Consider the following 17,634-nt stretch of genomic DNA (forward strand, 5'->3'; position numbering starts at 1 on the left):
AATGGAAAAAATATCCTCAAGTGAGGATTGAAAAAAAGGAAAGAAATATATAATTTGAAAATTTAAAATGTTATAAAAAAATTCATACTAAACTTGAGTAATTCAAGCATAAGAATTCAAAAATATAAAATTATAATTCTATCTAATTATCATATCTAATGTATATCTAATTCATATTATATAATTTATATGTATTCACATTATATATTCACAACTCACATATAATTATAATGGCTGGAGATATATTTTACACGCAGACAAAGATACACATACACACACACACTCTAGCTCAGTATATCTGATTTACATTTTGTTAAGTGAATTAAAATGATTAGTTTCAGTATAATCAATTTAACAAGTATCCAAAATACTTAGTGGTACATAGGTTGACGCAAGAAATACATCACCTTGTTTGTCTTATCCAAACTTGATTTATGTGATGCATTTAGAATGGCTCCAAATATTTTGCTGTGTTCATGGAGACAGAGGTGTATTGAAGTTGGTGCTATAACTCAGAATTCTACCACATAATGAATTAACATTAGGATTTGGCAATATGACAATTTAAAAATATTTCTGTTTAATAGCAAAAATAATTCAAGTATGAGGGGAGCAAACCCAATCACCTAAGCAGACCAAAAATGGTTCTGCTGTTGAATTTGACCTTCAACAAATTTAATATTTAACAAATATTAGATTTATATAAAACTGCTTTTTAAATAGCCTATGTTTCCCCAAGGTGAATAAAATATAATTTCCATTAATCAGAAATATATCAAATGTTATATCAAAAGTTAGAGTTTATAACTTTTATCTCAAAGAAAGGAAATAAAATCAGGGTATTTTCTCTGAGATAAAATTTTCCTGTTATGACTTTCAACTTGCGTTACCTATTTTCTCTCCCTGGGTGCCCTTTTTCCCCTACACAGAATAAACTGAAAGAAAATTAAGCAGTGGGCGCTAGAAGAAGGAGCTAGTCAATAACAATGAGTTTCCTGATGAACAAATTGGGGAGTTGGACATGAAGTAATAAGAAAACCCACTTTTACAAGTCTCAGTGAATTAACATTTCTCAAACAATTACCTGGGTATCTACAATCACTAGGCTTTTTCACACCTAGTCACAACTGTAAAATAAACTTGGTATTTTTTAGCTGATCCTTAATCATAAGGAAACAAACTCTAGGATTTATCCCCTTGGTGAGCAAAATGATTCAAGAAACTCTCTCCAACTTCATAGCACAAAGGCAAATGGAAATACTCTTAAGTTTGAGTTAATAGGTTGGTTATTTAGAGGCAAACGATTTTAGATATTAAAATCAGGAAAGGAGAGATGAAGTTTTTTCACACACAAATCCAGCTAGGTGTAATACTGCTCTGTGGTACCAAGGAAGGCAGACTTGAATTTAAATGAATTATCCCATGGCTCCAAACAGCTCATTAGAGGAACTCAGTCTTTACAACTTAATTAGCATCCACTTATCGCTACAGTCAGAAATATAACAAATAACACCCGGTTTACTTACAGAACTTTAAGACTGTAAAGGCCAGCAAATGCTCCCTTGGGAATGGATGTCAAAGCGTTTCCGGCGAGACGTCTGTGGGTTTGAAGGGAGAGGAGAGAGTGAGCACAGTTCTTTTCATGTGGAATTCATTTAGCTGTTAAAAAATACAGTACAATTATGTTCAAACCACAAATGCCAAAACAACCATAAAAAACCTTGTTTGGTTATAGTTTGTGAAAAATTTCTGTAAATTTTCAAAACGCTGGCAAAAGAAGTGCTTAAGAAAAGTAGAATAAATTCCCTATTTTGCAGAAATCATTTAATAGCTTACACACACTATATACATAACTCTCATTTAACAACTTTTTTATACAAAAGCTAGGCAAGGGGAGAGGGAGCAATGGGTTATTATTAAGATAAGCGGGTGGGAGAAAGCTCCGCTGAGAGGGCATTTGGGCAGAGGTCTGAGCCAAGCACGCATCCGTGTGAAAGAGCAGCATCGTCATAGGCCTGGGCGGGGTGTGCCTGGTGGGCTGGAGCGGAATGACCAAGGGAGAGGATGACAGGAGGTGAAGCTGGGGGGTGTCCAGGGCCATCCCACGCAGGGCTTTGGAGGCCATAATAGGATTTGGAGAAGGGGCAGTGATGTGACCAGATTTGTGTTTTAAAAGATGCTTTCTGATGGGGCCATGTTTTTCTTGTTTATTTTTAAAAAATTAAAATTCCTTTAAATTTTCTATTAGAGTTTATATTCAATATTATTCTGTATTAGTTTCAGGTGTACAGCATAGTGGTTAGACAACCATATACTTTACAAAGATGGGAGCTTTTTAGAGGCAAGAGTGGAAACACAGAAACGACTGGAGTTCAGAGATGCTGGGGCGGGGCAGCCGTGGCAGAGGTGGTGAGAAGTGTGGGATTTGATGTGGAAGAAATAAAAATCCAACTGGTGAAACCACTAGGGTCAAGGGGAAATGTAGGCTGCCAAAAAAGAGCAACATTTTATATTATGGTTACATTAGAGACAACCCACAGGCATTTGATTACTAAGTACCATACAGAATACTGAAGTAATGAATTGTGTGTGACCGTGATATAAAAGAGCTGCTTGTTAAACTAAGAGACTCAGTCTTGGTTGATGATCACAGACAGCTTAACCAATCAGACTAAACCAGCTAGTAACTGTTTAGGTGCAGCCAAAATGTTCCTATCAACCCTGCTCACAGTCCTGACTTCAGCGGCACATCGTTGAGTTCCGGGACGTGGCCTTGGGCCGGGGACGTCACTCTTCCTGCTGCTGCTGCGTAAGCAGCTTGATGGCTTCTGGGACAATGACTTCGCAAGCAAAAGGGAGAGAGTAAAATTTATTTATTTATTTGATTAGTTTAAATTACTGTTGGGGTAAATAACTTTCTGTTACATTTCCTGAAACATAACTCCCTTCCCATGAATTGTTTCTCTCTTCTGGGCAAGGACTTTGAGAGCCCTAAGACCGTGTTCAGAACTAATTTGGGGAACCAGTGACCTGTGTTATCAGGGGGGTTTGTCTTCAAGCAAAGGAATTGATGTGTTATTGACTACTTGCTGGGTTGGTGGAAGATGTATCTCATTGACAAAAACAATTTAAGGAAATCACTGCCTTCTTCCCCTCTTATTTCTTTGTCATGGGGGATGGTTTTAGTAATTTTAAACTATAGGAAAAAACACTTTCAAATGAATACACAAATAGTGAGAATGCACACAAATCTTTCCTGTGACAATTTGAACTAACAAATCTCTGGGCAACTATGTTCTGACCCTAGAGACCTACATACAAATTGGCTGAGAAGTTGTTGTTTTCTCTCTGTTTCTAAAATTGTTTCACGGGATATCTCTGTCACTGTCTTCATTTCTACAATAAGATACAACTTAAGAAAAAGCTTTTATATCATATTAAAAAAATATATAAGACCTGCTCCATCTATAAGACCCATATTATGTCACAATTATTAGTTTTACTGACTTAACTGCCATTAAAAAGAAAAAAATCATTAAGTAGACACATCCCTCTTCAAATGATTAGATGCTTTAGTGCTGTAACAACCTACAAAAACATTTTTTTGAGAATCTATGTTTCTTTGAATCTTTAGGGTAATTTGGATCTCTAAAGTAAAGTAATCTAAAGGTTATTTATTTATTTATTTATTTTTTTATTTATCTTGTAGCTTCAATTTGTGAAATGGAGGGACAAGAGCAAAGGAATCAGATGTGGGCCCTGATTCCTCCTCTTTGGACATTGCCTGGAGAGAGAGAAGTGTGGATAAAATGGGGTGAGCACTGAGAGCAGAAAGGAGTGCTTGTCCATGCTTTCTGATCGGTACCCTTGTGTAAGGGACAATGGTCCAACATGGGCCCCCGAGGCCGAATTCCAAAGGCAGAGTAGCATTTTCAGAGCCAAGCGAGAGGGCCAGGCCAATCCCACCAGCCCTCCCAGGTCAGTTCTTGGGGGAACTCCTTTGACTTCTAGCTCTTAGTTGTTTTGTGTGTGTGTTTTTTTCTTTCCCTTTTTGGTTTTCTTTCTTCTCATCATGAATTTGCTGAGACTTAACACAGCCACTTTACTTCCCTGCATCTCATTTCACTTATTAAAAAAAAAAAAAGGTTTCTTCCACTAAGGTCTTTTTTCTGCCTTAAAACTGTTTTATGTTACATGTGCATTTCCTGCTTACCCGTGTTCTTTCCTCTCTCACCCTCCCTCCACTTGGCTTTTTTCTTCTTGTTTATTGTAAGATTTCTTTATTGCACACCACTAACATTTTATTTTGTTTTTAAAGTATTTAGTAAGACTGTAATGAAGCGGATGTGAGCAGCTAGTGCTCTGTGGGTGTCTGTGGTGACAGCGTTTGCTTCTGTGTGTGGCAGGGAAGGAAGGGAGGAGAGGCTCACGGTGGGCAGGGCAACTTGTGGTCTCCGGTTCCTTCCATTTATTTATTCTTTATTTATTTATCCTTACCTGAGGATATTTCTTCCATTGCTTTTCAGAGAGAGTGGAAGGAAGAGAGAGAGAGAGAGAGAGAGAGAGAGAGAGAGAGAGAGAGAGAAACATCGATGTGAGAGAGAGAGAGAGAAAAACATCGATGTGAGAGAGACACATCGATCGGTTGCCTACTGCACTGGCCCCAGCCAGGGTCTGGGGACAGAGCCTGCAACGGAGATATGTGCCCTTGGTTGGAATCAAACCCGGGACCCTTCGGTCCCTGGGCCGACGATCTAACCACTGTCATACTTTATATCAGGAGATAGATCAGAGATTATTATTATCCACACTTTGTAGATAAAGATACCAAAGCTCAGGAAGGTTTTATGTAAAACAAAAAACATTGTTGCTTTCCAATTTCATGTAAATGTAATACAGTCTTTTCTTATGGAGCATGAAGCTATGTAACAACAGTGCTACTTAAATAATCAGCCGAATGAACTTGCATATGATTTAAAAGAAGACATTTCAGATTACTTAGCAAATTCATGGTGGCTCCTAGAAATTACTGCTTTATTTTCCAACTTTTACAAAGTACATGAGGGCACATATCCTAGATATGCTAAATTAATTTGTTCTAGAAATTTGGTGAGAGTTCACATCAGGCTTAGTGGTAGTCATTTTCCCTCTTTTCCCCTTCTGAAGATCTGGGTGACCCTTGTCTATTTCCAGTTTTCTGGTACTATTTTCCTTCTCTGTGATTTTCCAATATTAATTTCAGTTACTTTTTCTGAATTTCCTTTCACTCTTCTGTGTTATAATTCACCTAATAATTGTAAACTATCACTTAAACATAAAATTTCTGAAGTTTTTTTAAAATTTTTATTCTCTTCTGGTGTCAAAATACTCCCATTTGAAAAAAAAATTCTCCTAAAACAAAGTTAGCAAAAACCATAATATTGTAATTAGGGACATTCAAAAGACAATAAAATAAAATTTAAAAAAACCAAACCAAATATAATAGTCAATTAGGATAGGCTATTCATGATTCTATTCAATTGATTAAGTGCTCTTGTTTCTGGGACCATGACATTTACAGGTTTGGCTTTGGGGTTTATCCACACAGAAGCCAAGTGTCTGGGTCGTCAGAGTGAGACACAAATAGGATGGACTCAGTGTCAGCTGTAACCTACTGATCCTGCGTCTGCTGGCAGTAATGCATCATTGTTGTAACTGACCAAGCCCACCTGTGGTAGGTTTTCTTTTATAAGATGCCCATGCGAGTCAGAAGGGCCCAGATGCTTAAAGTTTAATCCTGTGGAGTTCATCTCTGTAAGGTTTGCTAAAGCCTACTTAGCAGCTTGGATACAAAGATTATGACATTCCATCAACTCTTTTTCTTCCCACTGAAGAAAAAGTGTCTTTCCTAATACGCCTCAAGAAATTGCAACTTTCAAAAACTGTGGTATCTCCCCACCCCGCTCCTCAATGAGTTAAGCATATTTAAGAGTTCAAATCCAGCCCCCAAATCTTACTTTCAAAAACAGTGTATTTATGACCTGTCCATTTTGTTTTCACTATTAAATAGGATTAAAAAATTTAGATTTCAAGATTCAAGGGCTAAGCCCACTGGACTAAGTAAATGAACTCTTCAGGTCAACAGGGGGGATCCTTTCGTGGGCATATGACCTTATGGTATTTTTAACCACAGACTAATGAAGTTCAATTTTCAACTCCTTTCTGAAGTCTTCCTTAATTACCTCAGTCACAGTCAACTTTCCTTTAGGATAGATTCTATATAATGCTATCTATAAAGGTTAATTTTATACTCTTTTGAATGCTGTCTACCTGATTCGATTATAGCCTCCTAAGGTCAAGCATCTTACTGCCTTCCTAGAGTAAGAAGCTGAATCAATATTTATTGATTGATCATTTGCTTTTGTTTCCAAAGACAGTTGGCCGTAGTGCTACAGTTGCTTCAGGTCTGGCATAACTATTCCAAGCTGGCAGCCAGGTCATATTACATAACAGGCCAGGAACAGCTGGAGAACACTCCTTATGAAATTTAAATTCATCAGTTTCTTTGAGCCCTTGCAAAAGCCACGCACAGTGCTTTTGGACATATACATATTACCTACCTTTTATTAAACTATACATAGGTCCTAGGCACAATGTTAAATACTTTCTCTACATTGTGATCTTTAATTATTATAATCTTTTTAAACAAGTGACATGACTATTTCCCTTTCACAGATGGGAAAGTGAGACTAAGAGAGGTCAAGTTATTTGCTCATGCTTACATAAAAAAGTTTACACAAGAGAATTCAGTTCAACATAGCATTTTGGTTCTAAATTTTGGGTGTTTAAACATAACTTTGGTTAAAAGTAGGTTGGCCTGGAGCTTAGGTTGGTCTAAAACAGGGATAACACAAGGACACGAATGGCTGCATCCTTTATTATCCATAAGAAAACTGTGGCTCACTGCTTTTCATTCAAAGTCCTCCTCCCGTTGGCTTCCAGGTCCCGTACAACCTTACTGCTCTCACCACTGACTGGTTGTCTCACTTTCTTTTTCTTGCTAGCTTCTATTTAGTTTTTAAAATTTTTTATATGTTTTTAGTGATTTCAGAGAGAGGAAAGGAGAGGGAGAGAGATAGAAACCAGCTGCTTCCTGCATGCCCCCTGCTAGGGATCGAGCCTGCAGCCTGGGCGTGTGCCCTGACCAGGAACCGAACTGAGGCCTCCTGGATCCTGCCTTGATGCTCAGCCGCTGAGGCACTAGCTTCTCTTTAAATTTTCATCCTTCAAACATAGATGATCCTTAAGTCTCTGTCCTCACACCTTTTTTATGCCTTAGGATCCATAAAAAATTCAGAGCCCCAGGCCCCAAACCAGATTTAGTGAATCAGTTTCTTAGAGGAAGGTTAGGGAATATGCATTTTAAATAAGCAGCCCAGGGCAATTTTAATATGGGTAGAGAAGCACACTGGGAAACAGAGTCTATACCCTCTCTCAAGGTCCCCATCTGCCCCAGCACCTTCCACAATCACCTCTTCGTAAGATTCTCCATCATTATCTCTAGAACAGGCTCATCACCCTCCAGACTCACATTCTCACTGTGTTATTGACATTTGCAGTTGGATGTCCTGCTAGCACCTGACACTTGTTATATCCAGAACCAGGCATCCTCTTGCCTTCAAAATACTAGTTGTTCCCTTTGAATTTCCTGTTTCTATTGACTGTGCCTCTTTGGTCTCCTGGCATCTACTCTCAAAACCTTACTCAGATCATCTCTGACCTTCAGAGCTCCCTTTCAGTGCCTACATTCAGTCAACTGATGAGTCCCTGACTGTCTTCCTCTGCTGTGATGCTTCCATATATCCCAGTGGGTCTCAGTTCCCACCACCCAGGTAGACTTAAAAAAAATGATGTCTGGGCCCCCACTGAGACCCATTAAATGTAATCGGAACCTCTAGGAATAAACCCAGTTAATTAGTAGTTTTAAAAATGCTTCAGGTGATTCTAATGCATATTCAAGGTGGGAAACTCTGAAACAGTTCACACACAGTCTAATATTGATAAGTTAACCTAGAGACCTTCATGGTCTCCATCCCCAAAGTCAACGATTTAGTCATTAATTAGGAGAGGTGATTAGTTAATTTTAACAGTTAAACAAAAGAGATAATAAGAATCTGAACTAGGTGGCGACAAAATAAACAAATGGAAAGACTGTGTAGAATGATAAGTTTTAGGACTTTGAAATTGGCTGATTTGGAGGGTGGGAGAGAAAGAATGACAGACATGGTAATCACGAGTTTGGATAATCAGAATGCTGTTGGCAAGCAGGAAAGGCAGGAGAAGAAGCTTTTGAGGAAGCTTCTGTCATTGGTTTTCAGAGAAAGTGGAAGGGAGAGAGAAACATTGATGTGTGAGAGACACATTGATTGGTGGCCTCGCAAGCCCGCAACTGAGGTACGTGCCCTTGACCGGAATCCAACCCAAGACCCTTCAGTCCGCTGGCCAACGCTCTAACCACTGAGAAAACCGGCCAGGGCTAAATGCCAATTCTTGCCATCCTTCTCTTGCATCCCCAACCTGCTGAAAAAACTCTGGTGGAGCCCAGCAACGTGTGGTGTAACAAGCACTCCAGGTAATTCTCAGAACCACTAAGAATTTGAGAACCACTGTCCTCGAGTAGTGGCCCTAAAACTTTATCATGCATCAAAATCACCTGGAGATCTTTTAAAAAGGCAGTTTCCTGAGCCCAATCCCAAGTTTCTGATTCACTAGGATGGGGTGGGACACAGAATTTGCATTTCTAACAAGTTCACAGGTGGTGCAAGGCTGCTGGTCCAGGAACCATACTTCTGAGAATCACTGGTCTGTCTAGCAGTCAAAGACAAAAGAGATCTGAACCACAAATATTGATTTTGGGGTATTCTACATAGCAGAAATAGTTCAGATTTGAGGTTTCCTGCTCAGACAAATGCAATTGTCTCCTAACTGCTCTACAGCCTCCTACTGGGTCTCTCTGCTCCCATAATTCCCCAATATATCTTGCCTACAGAAATCAGAGAAATTTTTAAAAATTATAAATCCTATTTTTTCAATAAGCTGCATACAACCCTCTCCAGTGGCTTCCCATTGCTATTATTTGAATTTTATATGTTGTCTGATTGGACCAACTTGATGTGGGCCTCTTCTCCATGTCACCGCCCCTCCTTCTCACTCTGCTCCAGCCACACTGATCTCTCAGATCCACAAACATGTCACATTCTTTCCTATCTCAGGGACCCTGCTCACACTGTTCCCCTGCCAGAACCACTCCACCCCAGCTCTTAGGACCACCGCCCTTTCCCCATCCCTCCTGATCTCAGTTTAGATGTCACCTTCTTAGAGAGACTTTTCCTCCTGTCATCCCTTGGTAATTAACCGTGTTCGTGTCCTTCACACTCTCATCACAATCAAACATCATATGCTTATTATCTGTCTCCCCCACTAGGCTGCAAGCTCCCCCAGGGCAGGCATTTCTTGAATGAATGAATGAACCGTGGCAAGTCCTAGTCACTCTTATCTTCGCAGGGGCTCAATAAATACATGTTGAATGAATTAACTGAAAAGTACTGAGAAAAGATACAATAAAACTAAGTGCAGAAATTGGGGGAATGTCTACATTTTATAGGAGTTGGGAGTGGAGAAGAAAGGATGCTAAAGGGAAAAAGAACACAAGGCAGAGAGGTAGGGCACTTACAGAATAGTGCCCTGGTTATTGCAACAAAAATGTTTATATGTTATAAAATTTATACACATGCACACATGTATACACATACACACACATATTCATGTACACAGTCATACACACATATATATGCACATACATACACACAGGTATCTAAATGCCTATAGCTTGTATGAATAGACATTTGGAAGCGAAGCAAAATAACTTCCATAAAATAACACTAGAGAAAAAAAGAGTTTCAGAGAAGCAGCAGCATTTATAATCAATTGCCAGATTTGTGAAGACAAGAGATTAAGCATCGCCAAAGCCAAGGGGCAGGAAGATTATTCATGGGCATGAAGGTGTTTTCATCTTACTAATACAATCCAATGCGCAAATTACAGTTTACCAAAGTTCTTTCATCATTTCATTTGATCCTCAGAAAAAAATGTCTCAAAAGACAGGCAGGGCAGCTCTCACTATTTTCAGCAATGTGATGAGGAAGGAGAAGTAACAAGCGTAGAGTGTGCTTTCAGGAAGTTCGGTGGTATCTCTCATTACAAATTTCATCTGCAATAATAGATACCTACTATTTATATAAAGATTCTTCAAGGCCAACCATAATATGAGCAAACAGGGCCAGGGAACAATAGTAACTTAGAAACAGACCTCTCTAGAGCGTCTCATGTTCCCTTCCTAAATCAAGTACTTGATTCCAATAGCATTAGAATCTGGGAATATTGTAAAATACTACTTGTAAATAAAGAACTTAGACTGTTTAAAATGGTAATGACTCTTTTTGTTTGCTTGTTAATCCTCACTGAGGATATTTTTTCCATTGATTTTTTTTTAGAGAAAGTGGAAGGGAGGGAGAAAGGGGGAGAGAGACAGTGAGGGAAACATCTATGTGAGACACATCATTCGATTGCCCCCAACTGGGGCTCGGGATCAAACTTGCAACCCAGGTACATGCCCTTGACCAGGAATTGAACCCGCGACCCTTTGGTTCACAGGCCAAGGCTCTAACCACTGAGCAGCACCGGCCAGAGCACAACTCATTTTCCATCTGGTTTAATCACACTACCAACCTAAGTTTAATGGAACTGGTAGATGTGAGCATTAGGGACAATTAGCTCCTAACATCTGAACCACACTCTAATGGACCAAGTGCACGACCTTTTATGTGTCCAAATAGAAAACATTAACATAAAGTCCCTAGTAGAATTGAATAACTAGAACGGGGGGAGATACTGTTGGAGAGAAAAGCAATTATTGCTCAGGATGTTAAAATTTGGTAAAGAACTATCTGCATTGGTTGTCTATATCTGTTAAAACTCATAGCTAGGAATAGCTTTTCCATCACAAGTCCTGGATACCTGGGGTTACTGCAAAATCAAGCTCATGAAATAGGAAAAAAGGAAGTTATAAGCTTCTTGACAGCATTTTCATTTACTAATACAATTCAATATATAAGTTAGTTTACCAAAGTTCTGTCATCATCACTTCATTCAACCCTCAGGAACACCTCAAAACACAGGCAAGAAGCTCTCTTATCCCCTGAGCCCAGGGAGGTCAAGTGGATGGTTAGCTAGTAAGTGGCGGAGTCAGGACAGCACAGGCGTCCTGGGATTCTGCCTCTAACAGTGCAGTCTCACCGCACTCTGATCAGATAGGGCTTGATTTTTAAAATTGTTTTTTCCTGCAAGAGAAAAGTCCTCCTTCTCATGTCAAACCAGCAGGACATTTTGCCTATGCATGTCTGGTCACCTTGTAGATTTATACAAAATAAATAACAAATGAGACCTGAATGTGCCCAGACATGTGGCACAGGTAGTAAGTGTTCCAGAAAGTCAGGAGAGGGAGAAAGAGACAAGTAACTGTGACGGTTTTTCTTCTTCTTAAATATTTGCTGTAGATAGTCACATTCTTCAGGGTTGCAATGCATTTCTTTACACATTAAGTCAGTGAATATCTCTAGAGCTTTATTGAGTCTTAGAAGATTTTATTTTATTTATTTATTTATGTATTTAAGACTCAAAACAAATTTTATTTAATTTTTTCCTTTATATTGAATCTTCTGGGGTGACACTGGTTAACAAAACTATACAGGTTTCAGGTGCACAATTCTACAACACGTCACCTGTACACTGTATTGTGTGTCCACCACCCCAGGTCAAGTCTCCGTCCATCACTATTTATCCCCCCTATTCCCTCCTCCACCTCCCTCCACCCCCCCCCCAATCACCTTACTGTTGTCTGTGTCCATGAGTTTTTAAAAATATGGCACTGTTGATAAGCTCCAGTGATGAATGAGGAATGAACCACGGCTGTCGACAGGGTTTAAAACATAATTAAGTAAGTTAAACTAGGGAAATGATATACAAGGTGGCGCAAAAGTAGATTTACAGTTGTGAGTAGGCAAAACAGAGTTTATTCTTGTATCATTATTTATTAATTATTGTATTATTTTCCATATGAACAACTGTAAATTTACTTTGGCCCCATCCTGTAGCACTAAGAGGAAGAGTGGTAACTTGGATTTATTAACATTGATTTTTAAAAATTGGGTTTTGGGGTGGGAGTTTTATTAGTATTATTGACAGTCTTAGTAGCAGTTTTCTATTTAATAGATAAAGAGATAAAACATAGAGATGAGCTGAATAAACTGAATGAAAGAATACTTTCAGAACAATGCCTTAATTGTGATAACAAAAGATATATACTCACACACACACAGAAAATGACAGCCGTCTAAATGTCTGTATCTAGCTGTATGGTTGGTCATTTGTTAGTTCAGGGAGAATACTATATGAAACATGCTGCTTAATTATATGCATGTATATGTAACAACATTAATTAAGGTTTTGTCACCTGTTGAGCAATGCTGAATTGGTAAAATTCTATACCTGAAAATTTTGATGACACTTTTCTCATAGCCAATAACCTGGATATCCGATCTCTACCTGCTGGGTAGATAGTTCCTGGCTACTTTTTCTCTCGCTCCCTCTTTTTCATTCCCCACATACACACAGACTCGTGTGTCACACTATCATTACGAAACTCAGTTTAAACGACGCTTCAGTGTTCCTCCGTGCAAAGCACTGTGCTGGCATGCCGAGGAAAAGCAGAGCACAGGTGAAGCACACACAGTTCCTGCCCCTCCTTCTGCCTTCTGAGTCTGCCTTTGAAAGTGGGTTTGAATCTTAGCTCTGACATGTTCCCACTCCATTTTCTTGGATAATTTCCTCATTTCCCTGTATCTCAGGTTTTTTGTTTTTTGTTTTTAATCTATGAACTGGAAATCATAATAATATCTAACTTTACAGGGTTGTTCAGAGATTCAATGAATAATATGGGTAAAATATTTTGCACAGTGTAAACTACAATTGTCATTATAATGATATTCTTTCAAAGATTTTATATTCGAAAAGAGAACGTAGACTTAAGCATAGCTAGTCTAACAGAAACAATTAGTGACATAACAAAGGCAACCCATAAACTTAGCCTTGGGAATAAAGGAATAAACCAAGCAGAACTGATCATTTTTCCAGGTCCTATAAATACTATCCCCTTTCCCCACTAAATAAATAATGATGTCTTCAGGACATCACTTAGATGCAACGCAGAATTATACATGGGAAAGTGGTCTTTAAATTCAGCAAGTTGGCCAGCTCAGCAGAGGGAATTCAAGAACAGAATGAGAAAGTGGAATGAACAGCGTTTTAAAAGGTGTCCTCTACTTCTGACATTCTATTATTCCATGGTCGAGATACTTGATGGAGTTTCCAGAGATATACAAAAAGACAATTCAGAAAAACAGCATTTTCAAATGGTAGTTCCCTCCCTCTCTTTTTTCCTGATTTTTCTCAATTACCTTTTGAAAAACTGGCCTTGGAACAGAATTAACATTCACCTCTTGAAGAAAGAGGAGTTATTTTGAGTAAGTTGGGTCACTGAGGGAGGAGTTCCATTAAATAAAGTCCTTGGAGAAGTGAATTATTTATTGATTCAGTTTGTGGTATAAAGTTGAGGCGTTCCTTTTGCCATTACATATTATAAGGAAATTAAAGGGAAAAGGTTATGAAATGCATGTCTTAGAAGTATGGGGCTAAAGAGGGCTAAGTATTGTATATTAATTTTGGTGGAGGTGGCAGGATGAGAAGGGTGTAAGTGAGAAAATAATCCTGATGTTTGAAATGTACTCAAATTAATTTTTAAAAATATTGGCTAATGACAACTAAATCTGTTACTTTTTTCCTAAGGCAGCTAACTTGCATAAGAGGCTCCTTTTCCGTGTTTTGCTTTCTTATTAGTTCATCATTCTTTCATTCATCAAAAATTTATTACTGATTGCATACCAGCTGTGACAAAGACAGACATGATCCCAACCTTGACGAAGGCTGAATTTTAGTCACGAGAATGGCCAGAGATAAAATAAGAGAAGAAAAAAGAGGCTCCTGGACAACCCAGAGTGAAAATCCATTCACTGAATGATTAAAACTGGCTGTACAGTCTAGTAATCTAAGCTTCCCCAGTAAACCTTTCCATAACAACGTGGGCATATTCAGCCTATTTAAGTATTAAAACAATAGCATTTGTTAAAAATATAATGCTTTCAAAATAAATATAGCTAAACTAAAGGGGAGAAATTTGAGAATATTATCCTCTTGGGGAAAAAAAAGATTGATGTAGTGTAATTTGGTTGTGATGGAACATTCTTTCCACCTCCCGTAGCAGATCGTGTGGTGCATCAACAATTTCAAATACTCCCCATATTGGACACTGACTTTAGGGTTTATTTTTTAAAAAGTATGTTTAAAAGAGGTCATTGTCTAGACAATTCCTTTAATCAGAAGTTAGAGGATTTACTCAATGAATGGTGCCAAACTTTCTTCATGAAGACTACCATGGTACTTCCCTTCCTTAGTCCCCACCACTCAAAAGGGTAAGAGCATCAAACGAATTTTTAAATGCAGATTTTTTGGTTTCTACAGTTCTTTTTCATCTTCTGGAAATTGATTACAAGACTTAATCAAGATTCCTCTGTGTATCATTAACCAATTTAGCTTCCTCGTTTTTAATTTTATTTTATTTTTCACAGTGAGTTTGGGAGAGCCCAGTTTTAACTCTGCTGTGGATTTCATATTTTTCTGCTCAAGCCTTGAGGGAAGCTAAATTTAAAAGTAGGAAAACAGTAATTAAAAGTGATCAGGACGAAAAGCTTCGGTGCTATGACTTGTGGACTCCCTGGCCCAAGCCGAACCAAGCAGCAGTTTTTGGTTTTGATTATAGCTTTACTTACTATTTTAATAAACATGAACCAGTATTCAAGCTTTTAATATCCTGCTGCTTAACTATTTCCAAAGAGCCATCCAGCTCCTTTAAACAGCCTTTGTTTTAAAATTTTAATTTGTTTGGCCCGGTCTCACCTTAGAATGCCGTAGCCTCATGGTAAACTCTTTTATAAGTTGATTTCCAGAATCCCAAGCAATTCTTTTATTTCCTCCCCCCAGCTAAGTGCTTCCTCATGTGCCAGAACTGTTGGTGCTGACAGCCTTTCTGCCGTGTTTTATCTGGTTCCCACAGCAAGCATGAGAGACAAACACAAGAATGCGTCCAGCGCGGCCTGGGCGCATCGTGCCGGCCGCGGTACTTACAGCTCCTCTAGGAAGCGGAGGCCGTGCAGGGGACTCGGGGGCAGCTGACTGATGTTGTTCATACTGAGGTCCCTGGAGAGGAAAACAGACAGCGTGTGAGGAGCAGCGGATGCCACCGCAAGCAAATCCAGCTGTTCGATTCACACATCTTCGAGCCGTAGAGCCCAACGAACTCATTCTTTCGCTTGACAGATGAATGGCTATTCTGCATCTTAAACATATTCCTATTCTCCCACCCCACCCCCACCGCCATGGACTATCAAGTTAGAGACCCTAGGAGGAGCTTATATGGATTCGAACCGATTTAGGCCATCCGCGGGCATGGTTGCAATTCTTCATGTTTAAAACTACGTGACTAGGACAGCAAGTAAAGACATAACTCAGTGCTAGACATAACTCAACTTCGTGTCTTGCTTTGCATTTTGTGACAAAGAGAAATGTCTTCACCGTGCAACCCTGGAAGTCCGGTTTCTCTGGGACTATAAGCACCTTGTAAAAACAAATGTTTTGATTCAAAGAAACTTAAAAAAACAAAACAAAACCAAACAAGACAAAAAGCCTATTCCCTCCTTCTAACATGTTCCTTTTACAGGTTCTCAGATTGCATTAAATAAGTGAAATGAACCATAAAACAAGGGTGTAATGTGATCCTGTTCTGTAGCACACTTCCTGCTGGGCCTGCACAGTAGTTCCTGGCACAGGAAACAACAAGCCACTCTGGGCAGAACTCAATCAATTTTTGTTTTAAGCAAAACTCCATGTAATTAGATTTTATTCTGTTTTTACTTTTCTGTGTGTGTGTGTGTGGATGTGGATGTGTGTTTTACTGTGTCCCACATAATCCCACAGCATCACTGGTATATGCCATCCATATCTCAGCTCCCCAATGTCTGACTGCTGTACAGATTCTAATCAAGACCAGCTAAGACCGTATATAACAGTCCGCTGAAGGTTGACTTTAAAAAAGACTTGTTGCTCAAACCCAAAGATTCAGAAGTGACACCATTATAATCTCAGACCAGGTCTACATACTTAAAATTTATCTTGCAATAACACAATGAGCTTCACATTTATTCCTTTTATATTGATTTAATTGGCATATAACATTGTATTAGGTGTACAACAATATTTGATATAGGTACATATTGTGAAATAATTACCACAATAAGTTTAGTTAGCATCATCACCACACATAGTTACAAAGCTTTCTTTTCTTGTGACGAGAACTTGTAAGATTTACTCTCATAGCAACTTTCAAAGACACAACACAGTATTGTTAACTATAGTCACCATGCTGTACATTACATTCGCAGGACTTATTTATCTTATGACTGGAAGTTTATATCTTTTGACCACCTTCACCCATTTTATCCATGAGCTTTTAAAAAAAATCTGGATTTTTCCTCATATTGAAGTGGCCACATCCATTGCACCTAACCGGCTGATTTCAGTATTGATAGCTTGATTCCTTTATCAAATATTAACTTTTAATCAGTGAGGCTAAAAATTGAGGGATTTCTGTCTTTAAAAAGTTACCAGTGGAGGCATTTTAGATCTTGCTTCCCTGCAATTGTCCTCAGGTATGGCTCGAGTAAACTCTCATATAAAAAAAAAAAAAAAAGTCACTAGTATGGACAAGAAAGAGAAGATATTTTGCTAAATGTTTGGAGTGTGGTAAAAAAGCAGAATTATGAATTTTAATGTTGGTGAGCAATAATACAGCGGAGTTAAATGCTATATTCTCAACCTAAAACTAAACAATGCCAAAAATACAGACTAAAACATTTCTATTGTCCACATTAAAAAAAATCAGGATTTTTCCGTCATTGTCTAGATAAGAGAGCCAAATAACTGATTAGCATTTTCAATTTTTTGTGTGCAGATATTTCTCTGAAGTAGTAAAGTTGTCTAGTTCCCTGAACAGACATGAGTTAAATTAATCAATGCGGTTTCTGGATTCCTCACAGTGACTATGTAATCTCTGCAAAGACGTGATATTTCTCAGGGATATTAATTTACTTTTTAATCGATATCCCACTTACTTTCTAAAAAGGATCAAGGTGGTTTGCTTTTGGAGCGTGTTTATTGGTAACCTAGATGGAACCAGCCTCAACATCAGGACAGCTGGCGCGGAGAGCACGGACCCTCCTCTCCTCTGAAATACTGTGCGATGTGCAAATAAGCCCGGGACAACCATTAATCTTGTCTATGTGCAGAAAGCTCGAAATAGAACAAGGAAATTTACACATTAAGGAGATCCTTAAGCACTCCGCATTATTTATTCCCGATTTCAGTTAC

At 38.6% G+C, this 17,634-nt stretch overlaps 1 protein-coding gene across 2 annotated transcripts in view; it reads right to left on the reverse strand.

Annotated features, from left to right (window-relative positions):
• The window catches only part of LGR5 (leucine rich repeat containing G protein-coupled receptor 5), a 135,358-nt gene that overhangs the window by 63,928 nt on the left and 53,796 nt on the right, over positions 1 to 17,634 (reverse strand). Inside the window, exons 2-3 of one of the 2 annotated variants that reach the window (XM_081130395.1) lie at positions 15,337 to 15,408; positions 1,527 to 1,598 (exon numbers count right to left, since the gene is read on the reverse strand). In XM_081130395.1, coding sequence (XP_080986521.1) covers positions 1,527 to 1,598; positions 15,337 to 15,408 — 144 coding nt within the window. The remainder of the gene's footprint in view (positions 1 to 1,526; positions 1,599 to 15,336; positions 15,409 to 17,634) is intronic. The other variant, XM_081130394.1, reaches the window with a different exon arrangement.

Source organism: Miniopterus schreibersii, assembly GCF_964146895.1.
Source record: "Miniopterus schreibersii genome assembly, chromosome: 2".
NCBI classification, from domain to species: domain Eukaryota; kingdom Metazoa; phylum Chordata; class Mammalia; order Chiroptera; family Miniopteridae; genus Miniopterus; species Miniopterus schreibersii.